The sequence below is a fragment of the Chenopodium album genome, chromosome 9 (assembly GCF_948465745.1).
Source record: "Chenopodium album chromosome 9, dcCheAlbu1.1, whole genome shotgun sequence".
NCBI classification, from domain to species: Eukaryota; Viridiplantae; Streptophyta; class Magnoliopsida; order Caryophyllales; family Amaranthaceae; genus Chenopodium; species Chenopodium album.
Genome location: NC_137842.1, coordinates 5453350 through 5474681, shown reverse-complemented (window position 1 = coordinate 5474681; position 21332 = coordinate 5453350). Strand labels below are relative to the sequence as shown.

Genomic DNA, 21332 nt, shown 5'->3' with positions numbered 1-21332 from the left:
GTGAAATTTCTTGAGTCTGTTTGCCCTTAAAAATTATTTCATCCCCATAGTAAAACTCAAACTGAAATTATAGACAACACTGGAATTCAAATTGATAATAAGGGAATAGAAGATAATAAAGAGATAGCAATGGAAGAAAAGTTGGAGTTGGGGCATATAGAGGAAATTGAGGAAGATATTGGTGACTATGAAACTGTTCATAATGATCAAAATGATAATGGAGATAGAATGAGAAGGAGAAGTAGACCACATGTGCCACCTAAATGGCACAAAGATTATGTGATAGGAAAGTCCAATCTTTGTTTCAAAATTGTTCCTGAAAAGATAGAACCAATTGCCAATATCCCAACCAGCAATAAATTTTCTGTTTTCATGTCTGAAGTCACAAAAAACCCTGAACCAAATTCCTTCAAACAAGCTGTTAAGAACCAAGAGTGGGTCAATGCTATGAATGAGGAATTAGAAGCCCTAGAAAACAATGACACTTGGGAAATAGCTGACCTGCCGGAAGGGAAGAAGGCAATAGGTTGTAAATGGTTGTATAAAACCAAATACAAACCTAATGGAGAGAAAGAAATAGACAAGTCAAGACTTGTCATCCTAGGGAACAAGCAAGTGTATGGTATTGACTATGACCAAACATTTTCTCCTGTAGCAAAAATGACTACTGTGAGATCTCTTCTTGCTGTTGCTGCCCTAGATGGCTGGAATGTGCATCAAATGGATGTTAAAAATGCCTTTTTACATGGTGAATTGCAGGAAGATGTGTACATGAAGTTGCCACAAGGGTATACAGGAATTGGAAGCAGAATAAGTGTTCAAGGAGAGGGGGAGCAAATTGCCTTGAAAACTGACAAAGTGTGCAAACTAAAAAAATCACTATATGGGCTTAAACAAGCTCCTAGGCAGTGGTTTGCAAAGCTGAGTGGAGCACTGAAAAGCAACATGTTCTCACAGTCAAAATATGATTACTCTTTGTTCTGTAAGAAAAAGGGCAAAAGCTTGACTGTGATCCTAGTCTATGTTGATGACTTGATAGTTGCTGGAAATGACATAGAAGCTGTGAATGAAGCAAAATTATTCCTAGCCTCTCAAATCAATATGAAAGACATGGGTGAACTGAGATATTTTCTTGGCATTGAAGTTGACATAAGTGATTAAGGAATGTTCTGTCACAGAGAAAATATACTGCTGATATTTTGGAAGAATATGGAATGACCAATGCAAGACCACTCAAGCTCCCCATGGACCCTCATTTAAAGCTGAAAGATGACACTGGAAGTGTGCTAAAGGATGCTGAGCCAAATCAGAAGCTGGTGGGAAAACTAATTTACTTAACAATCACAAGACCTGACATAGCATTTACAGTCCATGTATTGAGTAAATTCATGCATAAACCAACTGATGTGCACTATCAATGTGCTAAGAGAGTGCTTAGGTACTTGTCAGGTTCCACTCAACAAGGAATACTTCTTGCTTCAAAGGGTAGTGCAGAACTAAAGGCCTACTGTGATAGAGATTGGGCAGGATGCCAGAATACCAGAAGATCAACATCTAGGTTCTGTATTCTGTTTGTGAACTCTCCTATCTCTTGGAAATCCAAAAGACAATATGTTGTTGCTAGAAGCACTGCTGAAGCAGAGACTAGATCAATGGCTTTGACTGTTTGTGAAGTAATGTGGTTGAAAAATTTCTTGAAAGATCTGGGAATGAACAAGCTAGGAATAACTTCTGTGTACTGTGATAATCAAGCAGCCTTAGCTATTGCAGCTAATCCTGTTCATCATGAGAAGACAAAGCATGTTGACATTGATTGTCATTTCATTCGAGACAAGTCAAATGAAGGTGTTATTGCCCCTACCTATGTTCACAGCACTCAACAACTAGCAGATGTGTTCACCAAAATTCTATCTGTGGAACAAATGAATCAACTCTTGTCCAAGCTTGGAGTTCAGTCACTTTCCTCACTCTAAGCATGAGGGGGAGTGATGAAATAGAGAGTAGTAATATATGCTGTAGTAGGTAGAGTATTGTTTGTCTGTTAGTGCTGTTATAGGCTAGCAGTATATTTTTGTTTGCTCTGTAATGATCTGTAATGTTCCTAGTGGTCCTAAGAGGCCAATTCCCTAGGTTAACTTTTGGGTGCTGTCATATATAAGGCAGCAAGAATATTGTAGCAGTCATTCAGAAAAATTTCACAAAAATGCTCAATGAAAAGATCCTGCTCCCACCATATTTGCTGCTATTCTGTTTGTGCTAAAAATCGAGCCTTTTACGTCTGTCATCACGGCGCAACACATAGCTAATAGGACCTTTGTAGATCAAGAACTAGCCAACATGAAGCAAACCGGCTTTACAAAGTCACAACCTACAACCACCTTTTTGAATCGTAAAACCCGTGATAACGGGTATTAAACTTTGGCGCCATATATAAAGTATGAACGAATTGAACGCCAAGTAAACTGTAAATGTCTCTCCGAGTGCTCCAACGGAGTTTCATCACTTGGTGCTCCTTTCGCTTCTCTACGCTAGCAGCCACCACTTCTTCGCATCCTAGAAGCCGTTGCGCCGCCATTGTCGACCACCATGATACTTTTCTTCCTTTCTCCTCCTCTTACCCTCCTCTGCAACACACTTGTAGCTCTGAAATTCGAGACTTTTTCGTGTATCGGTACCAGCATTCTTGTTCCTCAATTGAAGCTAACCAGCTTCATCTTGGAATTTACAAACATGGGTTTGAAGCAGATTTGTTTCTTGTTAATACCCTTATTAATGTTTATGTTAGATTTGGTGATCTTGTTTCTGCACGCAAGGTGTTTGATGAAATGCCTGAGAGAAATTTGGTTAGTTGGGCTTGCTTGATTTCGGGTTACGGTCAAAATGGTATGCTGCTTGCAGCATGTGCTGCTTTTAGGGACATGGTTTCTGCGGGTTATGCCCCTAATAGTTATGCATTTGGTAGTGTCTTACGCGCTTGCCAAGATTTGGGGCCTGATTATCTGAAATTTGGTTTGCAAATTCATGGTATGATATCGAAGATGAGTTATGCTCATGATGTGCTTGTTGGTAATGTGTTGATTTCGATGTATGGAAGCTGTTGCTTGGGGTCGGGGGATGATGCTAGGAGAGTGTTTGATGAAATAGATGGGAAGATTGCAGTATCATGGAACTCTATTATTTCAGTGTATTCTAAAAGAGGAGACGCGATCGGTGCTTTTGAGATGTTTGCAAGGATGCAACATGAAGGTTCAGGGTTTAATTTTAAGCCTAATGCGTATACATTGAGTAGCTTAATCGCTGTTGCATCTTCCTCTTCACTATTTGGCTCAAGCTTACTACAGCAGATAGCCTCGCGAGTGCAAAAATCTGGATTTCTGGATGATTTGTATGTAGGAAGTGCTTTAGTCAGTGGATTGGCCAAGTTTGGTTTAATTGATGATTCATGGAAGATTTTTGAGTGTATGAGTACTAGAAATGCAGTCACTATGAATGGCTTAATGGTTGGGTTAGTAAATCAAAAGCGAGGAGAACAAGCTGTTGATGTTTTCAAACGGATGAAACATTTGGTTGAAGTCAATCCGGACTCTTATGTGGTCCTATTAAGTGCTTTTGCTGAATTTGATGAACTGGAAGAAGGGAGAAGAAAGGGTAAAGAACTCCATGCTTATGCAATCAGAAGTGGCCTAAGGGATGCTAAAGTTGCAGTTGCCAATGCCCTTATCAATATGTATGCAAGATGTGGGGCTATAGATAGCGCTTGTGCAGTTTTTGAACAAATGGACGAGAGAGACTTAATTTCATGGAACTCATTGATAGCTGGTCTTGATCAAAACAAACTGTTTGAAGATGCTTTTACTACTTTCTGCCGTATGAGGAGATCTGGAATTAGGCCCACAAATTTTGCATTGATAAGTTGTTTGAGTTCATGTGCTAGCTTGGGTTGGCTGAGGCAAGGGGCGCAAGTACATACAGAAGCACTTAGATTAGGACTTGACTCTGATGTCTCAGTTTCCAATGCACTACTTTCGATGTATGCAGATACTAGAAGTTTCAAAGAATGCCAGAAACTGTTTACTTTGATGCCAGAGCATGATCAAGTTTCTTGGAATTCTATTATTGGTGCATTGGCTGACTCGGAAACATATGCATCGGAATCTGTGAAGTATATCCTGGAGATGATGCGATCGGGCTGGAGGCTTAATGGGGTGACATTAGTGAATATACTTTCTGCAGTTTCTTCTGATTCTCTTTCTCTTTCTAAATTAGGCCCGCAGGTTCATGCATTGGCATTCAATTATGGCTTTGCAAATAACATTACAGTTGAAAATGCGCTCATCTCTTGTTATGGGAGATGCGGCAGAATGGAAGATTGTGAATCAATCTTTTCAAGAATGGCTCAGAAAGATGAGGTTAGTTGGAACACCATGATATCTGGTTGCGTACATAATGAGTATTTATCCAAGGCTGTTGATCTCGTTTGGCTCATGATGCAGAGTGGTCAGAAGTTAGACCACTTCACCTTTGCAACTGTTCTTAGTGCATGTGCCTCAGTTGCTACTTTGGAGCGTGGGATGGAAGTCCATGCTTGTCAAATCAGGGCTCATCTGGAATCTGATGTTGTGGTGGGAAGTGCAATTGTTGACATGTATGCAAAATGTGGAAGGATAGACTATGCTACAAGATTTTTTGACCTGATGCCAGTGAAGAATATATTTACCTGGAATACCATGATTTCGGGGTATGCAAGGCATGGGTTTGCCAACAAAGCTTTAGAGATTTTTGAACAAATGAAGGAAGAAGGTCAACCTCCAAATCATGTCACATTTGTTGGAGTCCTATCAGCTTGTAGTCATGGTGGATTAGTTGAAAAAGGTTTCAAGTACTTTGAGTCTATGAGCAGCGACTACGGATTAGAACCTCAAATGGAGCACTTTTCATGTATGGTTGACCTCCTTGGGCGATCAGGTAAATTGGATAAAGTTGAAGATTTCATCGACAGAATGCCTATGAAGCCAAACAATCTTATTTGGAGAACAGTTCTGGGGTCTTGCAGTCGGACCAGTGGTCGCAACAGTGAATTAGGTAAGCGAGCTGCAGAGATGCTTTTGCAGCTGGAGCCCGAAAATGGCGCAAATTATGTACTTCTTGGTAACATGTATGCTGCAGGATCAAATTGGGAAAACTTGGCCATTACCCGGTCTGCAATGAGTTTAGCAGCAGCAAAGAAGCAAGCTGGGTGCAGTTGGGTCACTATGAGGGATGGCGTCCATGTGTTTGTTGCAGGAGACAAATCACACCCAGAGAAAGATGCAATATATGAAAAACTTGGAGAACTGCTGAGAAAGATGAGGGAGGCTGGTTATGTACCACAGACAAGCTTTGCTTTGTATGATCTTGAATCAGAGAGCAAGGAAGAACTCCTGAGTTATCACAGTGAGAAACTGGCCATTGCCTTTGTCCTTACTCGCACATCAAATTCCACCATCAGGATAATGAAAAATCTGCGAGTTTGTGGTGATTGTCACTCAGCTTTTCGATACATATCAAAAATTGTTGGTCGCCAAATTGTGCTGCGAGACTCTAACAGATTCCATCATTTTACTGATGGTGAGTGTTCATGTGGGGATTATTGGTGACATTTATGTCCACAGAATATGAAATCTTTCAGGCCTTTCAAGTTTACAAACATGAGATGGAACCATGGAAGTGGAAATGATACTGCTGTGACTAATCTTTTAATATTTCGTGTAGAACACTAATATGATGAGTTGTGGGTGAAGCAGAATAATCTTGCAATCTTGTTTTGTGGACTGCAGTTGAATTATGCTGGTAAATCAGAAGTCTACACAAACAGTGGCAAAAGCAGCCCTATTCAAAAGATATACTTTGTTTGTTAACCCTTTTTCAAACCTTAAAGGTAAGCAACCACCCTGTCACCCTCTCTTCTCCTCTTCATGTACACAGCTGCCTGCTCCATCCTGAATAAGCAAACAGGAGTGAGAGATTGCTCTATTGAGTAATGGGAAGCAGCCTTAAAGGGAAAGCCCTTATGGTTGCGAGCCTGAGAGGTGCTTTTTTTGGGACTTTGAAAAAGCTTTGGGGAATGAAACAGGCCCTATCAATACAGGGTCTAGCAGAACAGGCCGAGCTTCAGTTTTGGTTGCACTCTTCTATAGCACTTGCCGGAAACCTTAGCCGGGCAACTATGCTTAAGAAATGGATATGCTGCTTTGCCATGGTTTGATTTTATGCTGTTAATGAAGCATAAAAATGATTTAGCAACCAAAAACAACTTGCCAAATATAAAGCAATGCTCAAACTTCTCAACAGTAAAAATCAGGTTCAGCAGCAGGAAGAACCGACTTGCAAATGGATTGTATTACTCCTTGAGCTCAACAGGAGAGGGTGCCCGTCCATTGCTAGGTTATGGGACTGGAGTCTCACATCGGTCATATGGGGGACTGATATATGGCTTATATAAGATTATGGCGTCTCCTCCAACCTTGGGGCCTTTGGGTATGGTTTCCCTGTTTCTTGGAGAGTTGGAGCAATATGTGAGAAAAAAAGGAATACTTTGCAAGGGTTAGGAGCAAGAGCTTTCTAAAACCATCTCTGGATTTGCAAGTGTCAGGAAACTCTTTCTTGTCAATCAAGCTCCAATTTAAGAAATTGTTTCTATTTAAACTAGCAGGTAAGCTGTAAGAATTTTACTTTAAATGTTCTTTCTTCATCTTTAGTGCAACCAACAGGCAACAGGAAAAAATATTTCCATAGAAATTGCTTCTGTTCTATAAATTTACTATTTATTGCCATTTACTTATCGTGCATCTTTTACATGGACAGATCGACCATTGGAAGCTCATTTGTCTCTTCCTCACCAGGTAAAGTTTTATATAGCTTGTTCAGGTTTTATTAGCTCCATTTGTTATCCATTCAGGGTTAGTGGCCTTAGGTACTGTTCTCCTCAACTTATAGAAATCTACTTGTATATTTATTAATAAGCAGTTTTATCGTCATTTTAAAGTTCCTGGTATATACTTCCATTTTTTTTTTTTTTTTTTAAAAAGGCACTGTAAGTTCATACTATATTTTGGTTGAAGCAAGTGGCTGTAAATGGATTGTTTTTCCAATTAGTTTGCAAGACAGACAGACAGACACACACACTTTAATATTTCATTTTAGATAGCCATTGCTTGTCTGAACATAAACATTACGTCTTACCATTATCAATTAGATTTTGCAGCAATAATTTACCCTGTAAAATATTGCCTTCCAGATATTGCGCAATATCCTAGATCTCAAATTTGTTATGTACAAGCCATTGAACTCACATAGGACATCACTTAGGAATTGAGAGTTTTTTATAAAGCTAGGATGCAACAAAACGAATGTTGGCTAATAATAATATGTCTTCAGAGATTTCAGACTACTTACAAATTTCTGTGAAACTGATGAATGCTCTCTTATTTTCTCTTCCCTTTTTTTTGGGGTGGGGGCAAGGGGGGTGGTAAAGATGATTAGATTCTAATTCTTTGATAAATTGATATATCCATCAAATGTATGTGTATCTCTTATGATGCAGGGAGTAGAGGTTTGTGAATAAGTCACATGCTACCTTTAAATTGTCAATGAAAGCAACATTCTTCTTTTTCAATTTAAAGGTGTTGGTGCCAGTCTCTCAAATATGCAGAAAGAACAAGATCAGGCCTCCCAAACAGCAAAAACAGATAATACCTGTCCTTGTGTCATGTATTCATCTTATTATTTTAAATTTTTAAGTAGTCGAGTTGTTTATGTATACGAGAGCACGTTGCCGGCTGTGCCCGCTATGAGCCATACAACAGCAAAAGGTAAAACAAAGCTAATGAAGGGACTTCCTTTTGTAAGCCATCTAATCAATCAGGTGATTGTAATGTCTCCCTTAAGGCTGTTATGCTAAGTGGTTGCAAAAACCAGTATATTCATCCTTTAAAGTTGAAGCTGACTAATTCCAAGATCATTTTGCCTGTCTTCACAGAAATCCCAGGATGAGGTCAGTCTGAATAGAAAGCTCATTGACAGTGGTTTTGTATAGTAGAGATTCTTTGGAACAATGCCTTGTGTTAGAGCAAAAAAGGCTTTTCTGAAGTAGCTCAAGGCATATAGATCGGAGCAAGAGAGAATTTCGACAGAAAAAAGGCCCTGGTGACATGGCTTCAGATTGGGGACAAGTTCTAATTGAGGCGTTCTTAATGTTTATAGCTTTGTTTGTAGCTAGTATTATTCATGAGCTTTCTTTCTTTATGTGTTTGAAAACTGGTCTTAGATGATGATGGTCAATTGATCATCTACCAAAGGGACCTGAGTGAACCTGATTTCTGATCGGCAAGCAATAATATACCATTTACAGAATGTCATTCTGATACTTCCAACACCCTTTTCAAAGGAGATTTGTATATCACCGACCAAATTTGGGGACTTGATGTCTAAATGAGTGTGTGTACTTGGAAGATTGGAACGATGTTCATGGTATAACAAGCACCTATGTTTGTGCCTTTGTGGTTCGGGGTGCACTACCTATTCTTCAAATTTTGTTTGATGATCTACTGTGAAAATTACATATTTCTTCAACAGGCCTGCTGATGTTTCTGCATATGTTAGTAGGTGTATTTTTGCTTGATATACCAGCCACAATCGGTCATGATTACTCTAGCAGGCATAGCAGCAACGATAACAAACATAATCATATTGCATAGGAGAATTTAAAGAGAGTTACTAGCCTATATCATATAGTTTTTCGTCTCATTCTGTATTTTACCGATATCAATTTTTTTTTAAAAAAAAAAATTTATGTGTTTTAAACCTATCTTGAGAACCGTAAAAAGTCAAGTAGCGCAAACAAATAAGTACGGTAGAAGTAAAATATATACATATATATATATATATATATATATATATATATATATATATATATATATATATATATATATATATATATATATATATAGGGGAGGGATCCGGTGAGAATAGGTTCATATGTGAGAATTCATACTTATATGAGAACTGATTTAAAATTTAGAACATGTGAGTAAAAATTTAGAACATGTGAATTAAAATTTAGAACATGCGAGTTAAAATTTAGAACATGTGACTCAAATTAAAATTTTGAACATATGAGTAATAATTTAGAACATTTGTGTGAGTAATATGTTTAGAACATCTGATTTAAGAATTAGAACAAGTGATTAAAAATTTATAAAATTTGCTTTATGAAATTTTAAACATATGAGTAAAATTTAGACATATGATTTAAGATTATGAACATGTGAATAAAAATTTAGAACAAACTGATATAGAATATAGAAAGTGTGAGTAAATAATTTAGAACATACGAGTAAAAAAATAGAACATACAATTTAAAATCTGGAACATATAATTAAAAATCTTAAAACACACGTTTTAAAATTTAGAACATACAAGTTAAAATTTTGGAACAAGTTATTTAAAATTTATGACATCGAACTTAACTAATTTATGGTTTAGAACATGTGAATACTAAATTAGAACATTTGATTTAATTTAGAATACCTAAGGAAAAGTTTAGAACATCATATTTAAAATTTAGAACATGCGAGTAAAAATTTAGAACATAAAGAGTGTTCTCACATAAGAAAATTTCTCACGAGAGCCTTTCCATATATATATATATATATATATATATATATATATATATATATATATATATATATATATATATATATATATATATATATATATATATATATATATATATATATATATATATATATAGGGGAGGGATTCGGTGAGAATAGGTTCATATGTGAGAATTCATACTTATATGAGAACTGATTTAAAATTTAGAACATATGAGTAAAAATTTAGAACATGTGAGTAAAAATTTAGAACATGTGACTCAAACTAAAATTCTGAACATATGAGTAATAATTTAGAACATTTGTGTGAGTAATATGTTTAGAACATTTGATTTAAGAATTAGAACAAGTGATTAAAAATTTATAAAATTTGTTTTATGAAATTTTAAACATATGAGTAAATTTAGAACATCTGATTTAAGATTATGAACATGTGAATAAAAATTTAGAACAAACTGATATAGAATATAGAAAGTGTGAGTAAGGAATTTAGAACATACGTGTAAAAAAATAGAACATACGCTTTAAAATCTGGAACATATAATTAAAAATCTTAGAACACACGTTTTGAAATTTAGAACATATAAATTAAAATTTTGGAACAAGTTATTTAAAATTTATGACATCAAACTTAACTAATTTATGGTTTAGAACATGTGAATACTAAATTAGAACATTTGATTTAATTTAGAACACCTAAGGAAAAGTTTAGAACATCATATTTAAAATTTAGAACATACGAGTAAAAATTTAGAACATAAAGAGTGTTCTCACATAAGAAAAATTCTCATATAAGAAAAATTCCCACGAGAGCCTTCCCCTATATATATATATATATATATATATATATATATATATATATATATATAGGGGAAGGCTCATGTAAGAACCCTCCTCTATATAAGAACTCATTATATATAAGAACTATTTTCAGCCATTAGATCTATTGAGATCTAACGCTCTACATTAACCCGGATCAAAATAATGGCAGTATTGTAATTAATGAAATTTTTATGGTATAATAGAAACTTTATAAAATAAGTCAGCTCTTTCTCTCTCTTTGGTGCAACATTTTTCTCTCTCTAAAGTTCTTCCCCAATTTCTCTCTCTAAAGTTCTTCCCCAATTTTGCAACTCTTGTTCAATTATTTAAAGCTTTTAAAGCAAGATTCATCAAATTGTTCATTTGAATTTGCTTGAACTCTCCAATTTTGTGCCAATTCTTCTTAAATTAAGGTTCTCGTCAATATTTTTGCGATTTCTAAAGAATTTTGTTTTTGGTGATTATAGGTTCGATTTTTTTTTTGGCGATTTCTATTCGATTTCTATTTATTTTGTTCGATTATTTATCAGTTTGATTGTTCAATTTTTCTGCTCTAATTTTGATTTTTTTTTGTTCGATTTTCTTTTTCGATTTTGATGCTAGTTTGTTCTCGGCTCTTGTTTTCTTTGTGTCTGAGGAATGTAACTGTACATGTATGTTTCAAAGTTTATTATGTACGTTCTTAATGTTCTCTCCATGTTCAAAAGTTTGATCTTTATGTTCTAAAGAGTTATCTAGCTTTGTGGTTGTTAAGCATTTTCTAACAAGGACTACGTAGTACAATAGTGTTGATGATATTTTAATGATTTTGTTGCATTTATCGAATTATCAAGTCTAATTTTTCTGCATTTGATTGAATTTTGAGTCTAATTTTCTGCATTTTATTGATTGTGTGACTAAGTGTGTTTATTTTGAATTTCAAGTTTATCATATCTTATTTTGGATCCTAAAGTTAATCAAATGTAGGCATCTTCTTCATCAATGTTCTTCAATCAAGTTAATTTCTAGCTTGTTGGTTAAATGTATGACCCTTCATTTCATATTTTTTTGAACTATAATTGATCATGTTCTAAATATTTGTGCACATGTTCTAAACTATTACGCAAATGTTCTAAAGTTATTCATGTTCTATTGTATTTGGTGTTGTGAATAATGAACAGTAAGCTTGTTTTTCTAAAGATAATAGTCTTAAAAATCCTCAAGTTGTACCTTCATTCAATCCCTATATATATATCATTAACTTGTATCTTCTCTATGTGAGTTTTGTTGTAATTTACCAACTTGGTTCCTAGTGTGTCTTGCATCAAAGAGATAATGATGTGCTACTGATGACAATAGTCTTGACTTCTTAAGCTTTGATTAGAAGGAATTTTGGAGTATAGTTAGAACTAAGAACTGTTTCTTTGAGTCACTAGAGGGCACTCATATGCTAGTAACCTGTTCTCACAAAGCTTGAGTTTCTTTGTAGGCTATAGTCCAAGAAAGTCATTAGTTGCATATATCCTTTTAAGTGATTGCATATAATATTTTACAGATTTGAATATGTATCTAGTAAGCACCAGTTAAGTTCACCACGGCACATTGAGCACACTGTGTCAAAGCTCCCTCAAATCACCAAGACAAGGAAAATGATCCTTCATTCATCTTTTGATCATTAAAACAAATGTCAATATTTTTATGAATTAGGATGCAAAGTAGCACCTATGAAATCTCTCCACCCTTAGGTTTGCGTATGTATATGAATCTTATATTTGTTAAAGAATTGTGCATTTGTATGTACTACTTAGTATCCCTACAAGGTTAAACTTGCATTGTGGTCAAATCCAACTGTAGAGAATGTGTTGCTTCATGCTTAAGGGTATGAAACTACAAATCCCTCACTTTGGATTGTATGTAGTGACAAATAGCTTTGTAGAGCAACATAGTACAAATGCTTTGCTCACTTGTTTACTAATTTTTTAAGTTCGAATGTTTTATATACATTAGCCTACTAGCTCAATGGGGGAGCATTGTGCAAATGCACAAAATATGTGGGTTCGAATCCCACGTAGGCTCATTTGTCTAATGTAACGACGTGAGTTTTGCACAAAAGTTTAGTTGTAACGTAATTTCCATAGTAATTGATCATTTAAACCCAATGTTTAATTTTTTTTGGATAACTTAGTGCTAATTTGATTTCTTTTTTTTAGAGACACAACCTATGTAGGAATCGAACCTACATCCCCTATGCATTTGCATAGTGCTCTACCACTTGAGCTAATAGGTTTTACCATACATTGTAAAAAAAAAAAAAAAAATAGAGTACTCCAACTTGAAATTTAACCTATACTATGCTTTAAATTCTCTTCCTATGTTCTAAAATATGTTTTTTTTTTTTCCTATGTTCTAATTATTTTTTGTCTATGTTCTAAATTTTTATATTATGTCTAAATTATTTTCTTGTTCTAAACAGATACTTCAATTTTATGTTCCCTATGAACTAAACCTATGATTTAAAAATTTTCTTATGTTCTAAATTTTTTTTCCTATGTTCGAAATCTTTTTTCTTACATTCTAAATTTTTCAGCCTATGTTCTAAATTTTTTTTCTATGTTCCAAATTTATATGTTTTAACTTTTTTTTTCTATATGTTCTAAAATTTTTCTCATGTTCTAAATTTTTTTCCCATGTTCTAAATTTTTCTTATGTTCTAAGTTTTTTTCTCTATGTTCTAAATTTTTTTTCTTATATGTTCTAAATTTTTCTGTATGTTCTAAATTTTTTTTGGATGTTCTAAATTTTTCTTATGTTCTTAATTTGTTTCTCATATTCTAAATTTTTCTTATGTTCTAAATTTTCTTATGTTCTAATATTTTTTCTATGTTCTAAATTTTTTCTGCCTATGTTTTAATTTTTTTCTTTATGTTCTAAGTTTTTTGTGTCTATGTTCTGATTTTTTTTTTATGTTCTAATTATTTACTATGTTCTAAATTTTTATTTTCTTCATATGTGTTAAATTTTTATCCTATGTTCTAAACTAATGTTCTAATTTTTTTTTTTCTAATGTTCTAAATTTCTTCTATCTATGTGCGAAAGTTTTTTCACTTATGTTTTAATCACCTACTTCCTATGATTTAAACCTTTTTAATCTCATTTTCTATGATTTATCCTATGTTCTAATTTCCCCTATGTTTTTACTATGTTCTCATTTTTTTTTCAACTTATGTTCTAAATTTTATTCTTATACTGTGAGCTTTCTTTATGTTCTAAATTTTATTCTTATACTTTGAGTTTTCTCCTATGTTCTAAATTTAGTCTACTTATGTTCTAAAGTTTATTTTCCTATGTTCTAAATTTAGTCTACTTATGTTCTAAAGTATTTTTTCCTATGTTCTAAATTTAGTCTACATATGTTCTAAAGTTTTTTTTTTTTTCCAATGTTCTAAAGTTTTTCTCCCTATGTTCTAAAGTTTTTTTTTTTCCTATGTTCTAAATCTAAATATTCTTTTACCTTTGTTCTAAATTCTTTTGTCTATGTTCTAAATTTATTTTCCAATGTTCTAATATTTTTTTAGTCTACTTATGTTCTAAAGTTTATTTTCCTATGTTCTAAATTAGTCTACTTATGTTCTGAAGTATATTTTCCTATGTTTTAAATTTAGTCTACTTATGTTCTAAAGTTTTTTTTTCCAATGTTCTAAATTTTTTCTCCATATGTTCTAAATTTTTTCCTATGTTCTAAAATCTAAATATTCTTTTACCTATGTTCTAAATTATTTTGTCTATGTTCTAAATTTATTTTGCTATGTTCTAATTTTTTTAGTCTACTTATGTTCTAAAGTTTATTTTCCTATGTTCTAAATTAGTCTACTTATGTTCTAAAGTATATTTTCCTATGTTCTAAATTTAGTCTACTTATGTTCTAAATTTTTTTTTTCCAATATTCTAAATTTTTTCTCCGATCCCTGTGTTCTAAGATTCTTTTACCTATGTTCTAAAATCTAAAAAAAACCTTCTAGCTTCCAGGTGGCTTAGCTATTGTAAATTTGTAATTATCTCCTTACTCAAAAATTTATTTATGGCTTGTACAACTTCTCCAATACTCATACTTAATTCATTTTATTTTCCCACGGCCACAAATGAACTTCATTTTCCATTGCAAAACAATAAGAAACCTTAACTTTCCATCCTTCACTCCTTCTCCCCAAGAGCAATGCCATTTTCGTACCATAATCTAAATATTTTTCTCAAATTTTCATAAAAATCGAACAAACAAACAAAATTCGATCTGATAATAACTAGTTAACTACATTTCACTATAATTGCATCCATCTGGAAAATTTTACGGACAAAAAGTCGAATGGTAAAAAAAAATTCGAACAAACAAAAATAATCAAACAAATCATACCTTAATTTGACGAACTGCAAGAGAATTTGACCGAAAATCGCAAAAATTTCTTTCAAATTGCAGCAAAAATGAAGATTTCTGGGAGTAGGAGAGAGAAAGTGTCGTATTTTCTCATAGTTTTAGGGATTTTGAAGAGAGAAAATTAGGGATTATGTTATATAGGTGGAATGTTTTGATATTTACAAGAATGAAATTACTCTCTAATATAATCTCTAATAATCTTAACCTTTTATTTCAATCTAATCCTACGATTGATATTGGTTCTTATATAAGGTTGGGTTCTTACATAGATGTGGGTTCTTACCGGATCCCTCCCCTATATATATATATATATATATATATATATATTGACTGGTATACTTATTAATGCATAACTTTGATCATTAATATCTTTAATTGTTTTGTACTTTCACTTATATTATATTTTGAGGAAAAGTTAGCCGGAAAATTTATTGCAAATCAAGTTCCGCCAAAGATAAAATACTTTGGGGGTCACTTATATTATTTGATATTATAAAAACATGCAATTGTAAATCTATAATCTATCTATAATTAATACTAAAATAATAACCGCTGACATCATTTTTTTTTTAATTGTATACATATCAGGTTCTCCTTAAATTTTTTCCTACCTAAACTTTTTTTTTTCTCTTCCAATTTTTTTTATTTATTTTTTTTAAAAAAAAATTATTTTTTTGGAAAAGCTAAATATTGACTACAAAATAATTTTATCTTAAGTTAGATATAGCTAATCTTAAGGAAAACAAATATTAACCCTATATATATGCGACTAGTCCATCTAATTACAAATTTCCAATGAATTTTGTTGTAAACATTATTTTTTTTTTTTCATTATACAGAGTACTATTTTAATTTTTGTAGTTTGGTGTTGATTAATACAAAGGTTTTGTGAAATATAGAGTTGCAACAACCAACTTGCCACGTCAGCCTTTGGTAATTGGAATATTAAGTCACACTTTTATTACTTGTTTTGGTTAGTTAGAATTGCAGTAGCTTAGTATAAAAGCTTATCTTCTTTACTTTTCTATTTCATTCAATAATTGTAACAAACACAATTGATTTACTCTCTCTCTCTCTCTGTAATCTTTCAATTCATTCAATGAAGTTTTAGTTCTAGTGCTTGAGCTCAAAGACTCTGCGGATAGAGCTATGATAGCAAGAAAATCTCTGTGTTCTTCTTCCTGATTTTGCTTAAGTTTTGCTTCCGATTAATCTGATAACATGGTATCAGAGCCCATGTTGTGGGTCTCTTCTAAACTGGGTATTTAATCGCTACTGGATAAGGAAATACCTCGACAAGATGTCTAGCCCCTAAGAGGATTATTGATCTGGCCTTATCTAGTTAGCTCTGAAGTTCTAAGGACACTCATAAGTGAGGGGGAGTGTTGAAACCCATTGTAGCCCACTTATGAGTGTCCCACATTGGAGAAAGAGGAGAGATGGTTTCACTTTATAAGGTAGAGGAGTACCTCCTACTATTGCCAATTGGTTTTAGTATGGAAGCTCCAAAGCCTTGTTTGTGGACCAAATTCTCCTCCTCCTCCTTGTTCGGGTTGCCCAGACCTATTTTATATTGTTTCAAAAATTTAACATGTTATCTGATTAATCGGAAGCAAAACTTACGCAAAATCAGGAAGAAGAACACAGAGATTTTCTTGCTATCATAGCTCTATCCGCAGAGTCTTTGAGCTCAAGCACTAGAACTAAAACTTCATTGAATGAATTGAAAGATTACACACAGAGAGAGAGAGAGAGAGAGAGAGAGAGAGAGAGAGAGAGTAAATCTATTGTGTTTATTACAATTATTGAATGAAATAGAAAAGTAAAGAAGATAAGCTTTTATACTAAGCTACTGCAATTCTAACTAACCAAAACAAGTAATAATAGTGTGACTTAATATTCCAACTACCAAAGGCTGGCGTGGCAAGTTGGTTGTTGCAACTCTATATTTCACATCCCCCCTCAAGCTTGGGGTGGAGTAAACATCCCAAGCTTGGACTTCAACAGGTTGAACTGAAGGAAGCACCTTTGTCATAATATCAGCAATCTGAGAACCTTTAGGTAAATATGTCAGTTGAATCAACCCTTCAAGCACTTTATCTCTTGTAAAGTGGCAATCAATATCTATGTGCTTGGTACGCTCATGGAATACTGGATTTCTGGCTATGTGTATAGTTGACATATTATCACAGTGAAGAGTTACTGGCTACAAATCAGAAATGCCAAGTTCTCCAAGTATTCTGACCAACCATGCAACTTTAGAGGAAGAAGAGGCCATAGCCCTGTATTCTGCTTCAGAAGATGACTTTGAAGTTGTAGGCTGCTTCTTTGACTTCCAACTGATAGGAGAGCAACCCAACATCATTATATATCCAGTAATGGATCTTCTGGAATCCACACATGCTGCCCAATCTGAATAACAAAATGCTTGCAGCTTCAAATCAAGACCACCCTTGAAAATGATCCCTTGACCAATTGTAGAAGCAACATAATTCAAGGTATGAGTCAGAGCCTGCAAATGAGAATCCCTAGGTGACTGCATGAACTGGCTTAGACTATGAACTGTGAATGCTAAGTCAGGTCTTGTGCTAGTCAAAAAATTCAAATTCCCAACCATCTTTCTGTAGTAAACTGGATCATCCAAAAGAGAACCCAAATCAGCCTGCAATTTAGTATTCAAAGGAAGAGGGTGGATACAGACTTAAAATTTTCCAGTCCACTGTCATCCAGAAGTTCCCCGGTGAATTTGGCTTGAGACATTGTAATACCAGCTGCAGAATAACCAATTTCCATTCCCAAAAAATAGCTGAGGTGTCCTAAATCCTTAATACTGAAGGTAGTGTGAAGATGAGACTTCAAGGCTTGAATCTGAACCAAATCATTTCCAGTTATAATCACATCATCAACATATACAACTGTGATTGTAACCTGAGAACCAGATAACTTCATAAATAAGGAGTAATCATTCTTAGATTAGACAAACCCCAAAAACTTCAATTCAGCAACCAATTTTTCAAACCATTGTCTACTAGCCTGCTTTAATCCATATAGAGATTTTCTCAACCTACAGACTTTACTACTAGGATTAGAGACACCTTCAGGCAGTTTCATGTAAACCTCTTCATGTAAATCCCCATGAAGAAAAGCATTATTGACATCAAGTTGAAAAATATGCCAACTATGATGAGTAGCAATAGCAATGATACTTCTGACAGTTGCCATTTTGACAACAGGAGAAAAAGTCTCCTCAAAATCAATCCCATACTTTTGATTGTAGCCTTTAGCCACTAATCTAGCCTTGAACCTCTCTATAGTTCCATCCTTCTTGAGTTTTATTTTAAAAACCCACTTACAGCCTATAGTCTTCTTCCCTTTTGGTAAATCAACCCATTCCCAAGTTCTGTTGTCTTCAAGTGCCTTCAGCTCCTTTTCCATTGCAACTACCCAATTAGAGTTAGTCATAGCTTCTTTATAGGACACTGGTTCTTTCATACAAGTTGTTTCTGCAATCAGTGCTTTGTGTTCTGAGGAGAAATCTGAATATGATACCAGATTACACCAGTGATTAGGAGGGATTTGAAGAGCAACACCACAAACATACTTACTCATCCGGCTAGGAGGCTTCCTAGGCCTGTCAGAATGTCTGATAGGAATAGTGGTAGAAGAACTTGTCTCAGTATTAGGTGTAGTTGTTGGTGTATCAAAATGAGTAGACACATTAACAACATTGTTTATTGGTGGAATATGTGTTTGTGTATGAGTTTCTGGGTTATGAAAAACATCAGGGTATTCAAAGTCAAGAACAGAAGGGAAAGGTGTATGAGCAGGGAGAAAAAATGGAAAAGGTGGAGTAGAAGAATGATTGAAATGAAATGGTAAGTGTTTCTCATGGAATACCACATCTCTGGAAACACTAATCCTTTTAGTATCAAAATTCAGAACTTTGTAGCCCTTCTGAGTTGGTGAATATCCCACAAAAACACACATATCAGCCCTTGCATCCAATTTAGCCCTGTTCTGTCTTGGAGTTGAAACATAGCATAGGCACCCAAAAGCCCTCAAGTGCTCTTTATCTGGTTTAACCCCGTGTAACTTCTCATATGGTGTTACATTACTCAAGGAAACAGAAGGCATCCTATTAATCAAGTATGTTGCACATAGGATACAATCTCCCCAATATTGCACTGGCAATTTAGACTGGAAATATAATGCTCTGCCCACCTCAAGCAAATTCTTGTGTTTTCTCTCAACAATTCCATTTTGCTGAGGGTTATCACTACAACTGGTCTGATGCAATATCCCTTTTGATGTGTACAAACCCAAAATTCTGCCTTCACACAACTCCTTTGCATTATCAGACCTAAGAACCTTAACAGAAGCTCTAAACTGATTCTTAATAAAAGTAACAAATCTGATCAAAATATCTACTGAATCAAGTTTTGATTTCATTAAATAAACCCAAACAGTCCTAGTGTAATCATCCACAATTGTCAGAAACATATTACATTTATCATGTGTAACTGACTTATATGGTCCCCACACATCTACATGTATTAACTCAAAAGGGTGAGTAGTCTTAATACTACTGTGAGGAAAAGACTTTCTGTGTTGTCTAGCTGTAGGGCAAATGTTACAAATTACATCATCTGCCAATCTAGAACAATCAACTTTATTCTGTACTATATTTAACTTGCTAAAAGGAATATGACCTAATCTTAGGTGTAACAACTTAGCCTGTTCTATAGAAGCCAGACTGGTAGCATTAACAACTGAGGAATTAGCAGTCCTTGTGTCTGAATTTCTCTCTTTATCTTCAACAAAATATAGACCATTCCCAACTCTACCAAGAACAAGAGGAGGAGTCAGGTTGTGTTGATCCTGAACTGCAAACATGGCACCTCCACTTGCATTATCTGCATGTTGTTTGCTTAGAAATGCCTTGAACTGTTGATACTCTTCAAGTGTCAGGTTGGGCACTCCAGTTGAACCAGTCATATCAGTTTGTTCAGAAAACTAATCAAAATTCTCCTTGCTATCTTCTGAATAAGTATCAGCAAAGTTAGCAAACTTTCTTCCCTGAGCCTGTTGTTGAGGACCCTTATAACCTGGTGGATAGCCCTTCAGTTTAAAACATCTTTCCATGCTGTTCCCTGTCATTTTACAGTGGTCACAATAGTAGTTTATAGTTCTCTTATTCCTCTCCCATATGACCAACCAGTATTTCTATTTCCAAATTGATTTCTATCATCATATCTTCTTCTGTCTGCAGCAAAAGCAACTGAATCAACTGACTTTTGACTCATAATGCTAAGTGTCCTGTGCTTCTCTTCTTGCAGCACCATTCTGTAAGCCTGAGCTAGAGTAGGCAAAGCAGGCATCATGAGTATATTAGACCTCACATTAGCATAATTGTTTGTCAATTTCATCAAAAACACCATCAACCTCTGATCATGCTGAATCTTGAGGTACTTTTGTGCCAGAAAACAAGAACAATTGTTGCATGTACAAGTTGGTAAGGGACAATGATTGTCCAATTCATCCCACAATTTCTTGAGTTGATTGTAGTACTCAGAAATTGATAGATCATGCATCTTGATTAACATTTAGCACATCCTGTTGTAGAGCATACAACTGAGCAGAAGATGCTTGCCCAAACCTTTCTTCCAAATCCAACCATATTTCTCTTGTTGTATCAACAAAAAGAATACTCCCAACAATTTGTGGGTTCAGAACATCAATAATCCAACCAATAACCATACTATTGCATCTGTTCCACGCCTTAAAAGTTACAACATTCACATTTGGTTTAGGCAATGAACCATCAATAAAACCCATTTTATTCTTTGCTGTTAAACCAATTATCATTGACCTCTTCCAGTTCCCATAACTTGTACCATCAAAAACATTTGAAACTAACTTCAACCTAGTAAAATCAGACGGATGCAAAAAATAGGGGCTAGATGGATCTTGACTAACATCTCTCACGGTTTCTTGCGCCATTTCAATCTAAGTAAGTAATACCCAGAATTTCAACAAACACCCAGAGTTCAATTGAACACTTTCAACAATTTCCAGCCAAGAAAGAAAGCAAATATCGTTCAGCAATCACAAAATCACCCAGAAAAATCCAGCAATCAATCAATAAGAAATTACAGCTATATACGCACAAACGCACCAAATCAATCAACCAAACTTCAAGACGAAGATTAACCCAGAAATTTGAACAAACAACTAGCAAGAAATAGGAAACATAAACAAAAATTTGGAAGAAAGCTCTGATACCATGTTAAATTTTTGAAAAAATATGAAATGGGCCTGGGCAACCTGAACAAGGAGGAGGAGAATTTGGTCCACAAACAAGGCTTTGGAGCTTCCATACTAAAACCAATTGGCAATAGTAGGAGGTACTCCTCTACCTTATAAAGTGAAACCATCTCTCCTCTTTCTCC

The 21332-nt window shown here is 34.4% G+C and overlaps 2 protein-coding genes across 2 annotated transcripts; one reads left to right on the top strand and one right to left on the bottom strand.

The window, feature by feature from the left end:
• Positions 1-2240: 2240 nt before the first annotated feature.
• On the top strand, positions 2241-6905 carry LOC145559458 (putative pentatricopeptide repeat-containing protein At5g09950). The gene is made up of 2 exons (XM_081620884.1): positions 2241-6691; positions 6844-6905. Exon 1 carries the CDS (start codon positions 2469-2471, stop codon positions 5634-5636), a length of 3168 nt encoding a protein of 1055 aa, XP_081477010.1. The 5' UTR covers positions 2241-2468; the 3' UTR covers positions 5637-6691; positions 6844-6905.
• A 13561-nt stretch (positions 6906-20466) lies between these two features.
• LOC145557366 (uncharacterized) lies at positions 20467-20883 on the bottom strand. Its single transcript, XM_081618549.1, has one exon. It carries the CDS (start codon positions 20881-20883, stop codon positions 20467-20469), a length of 417 nt encoding a protein of 138 aa, XP_081474675.1.
• Positions 20884-21332: the final 449 nt, after the last annotated feature.

Coding starts and splice junctions, on each gene's coding strand:
- LOC145559458 (XM_081620884.1), top strand. CDS start 2,469: ATGTCTCTCCGAGTGCTCCAACGGAGTTTCATCACTTGGTGCTCCTTT.
- LOC145557366 (XM_081618549.1), bottom strand. CDS start 20,883: ATGGCGCAAGAAACCGTGAGAGATGTTAGTCAAGATCCATCTAGCCCC.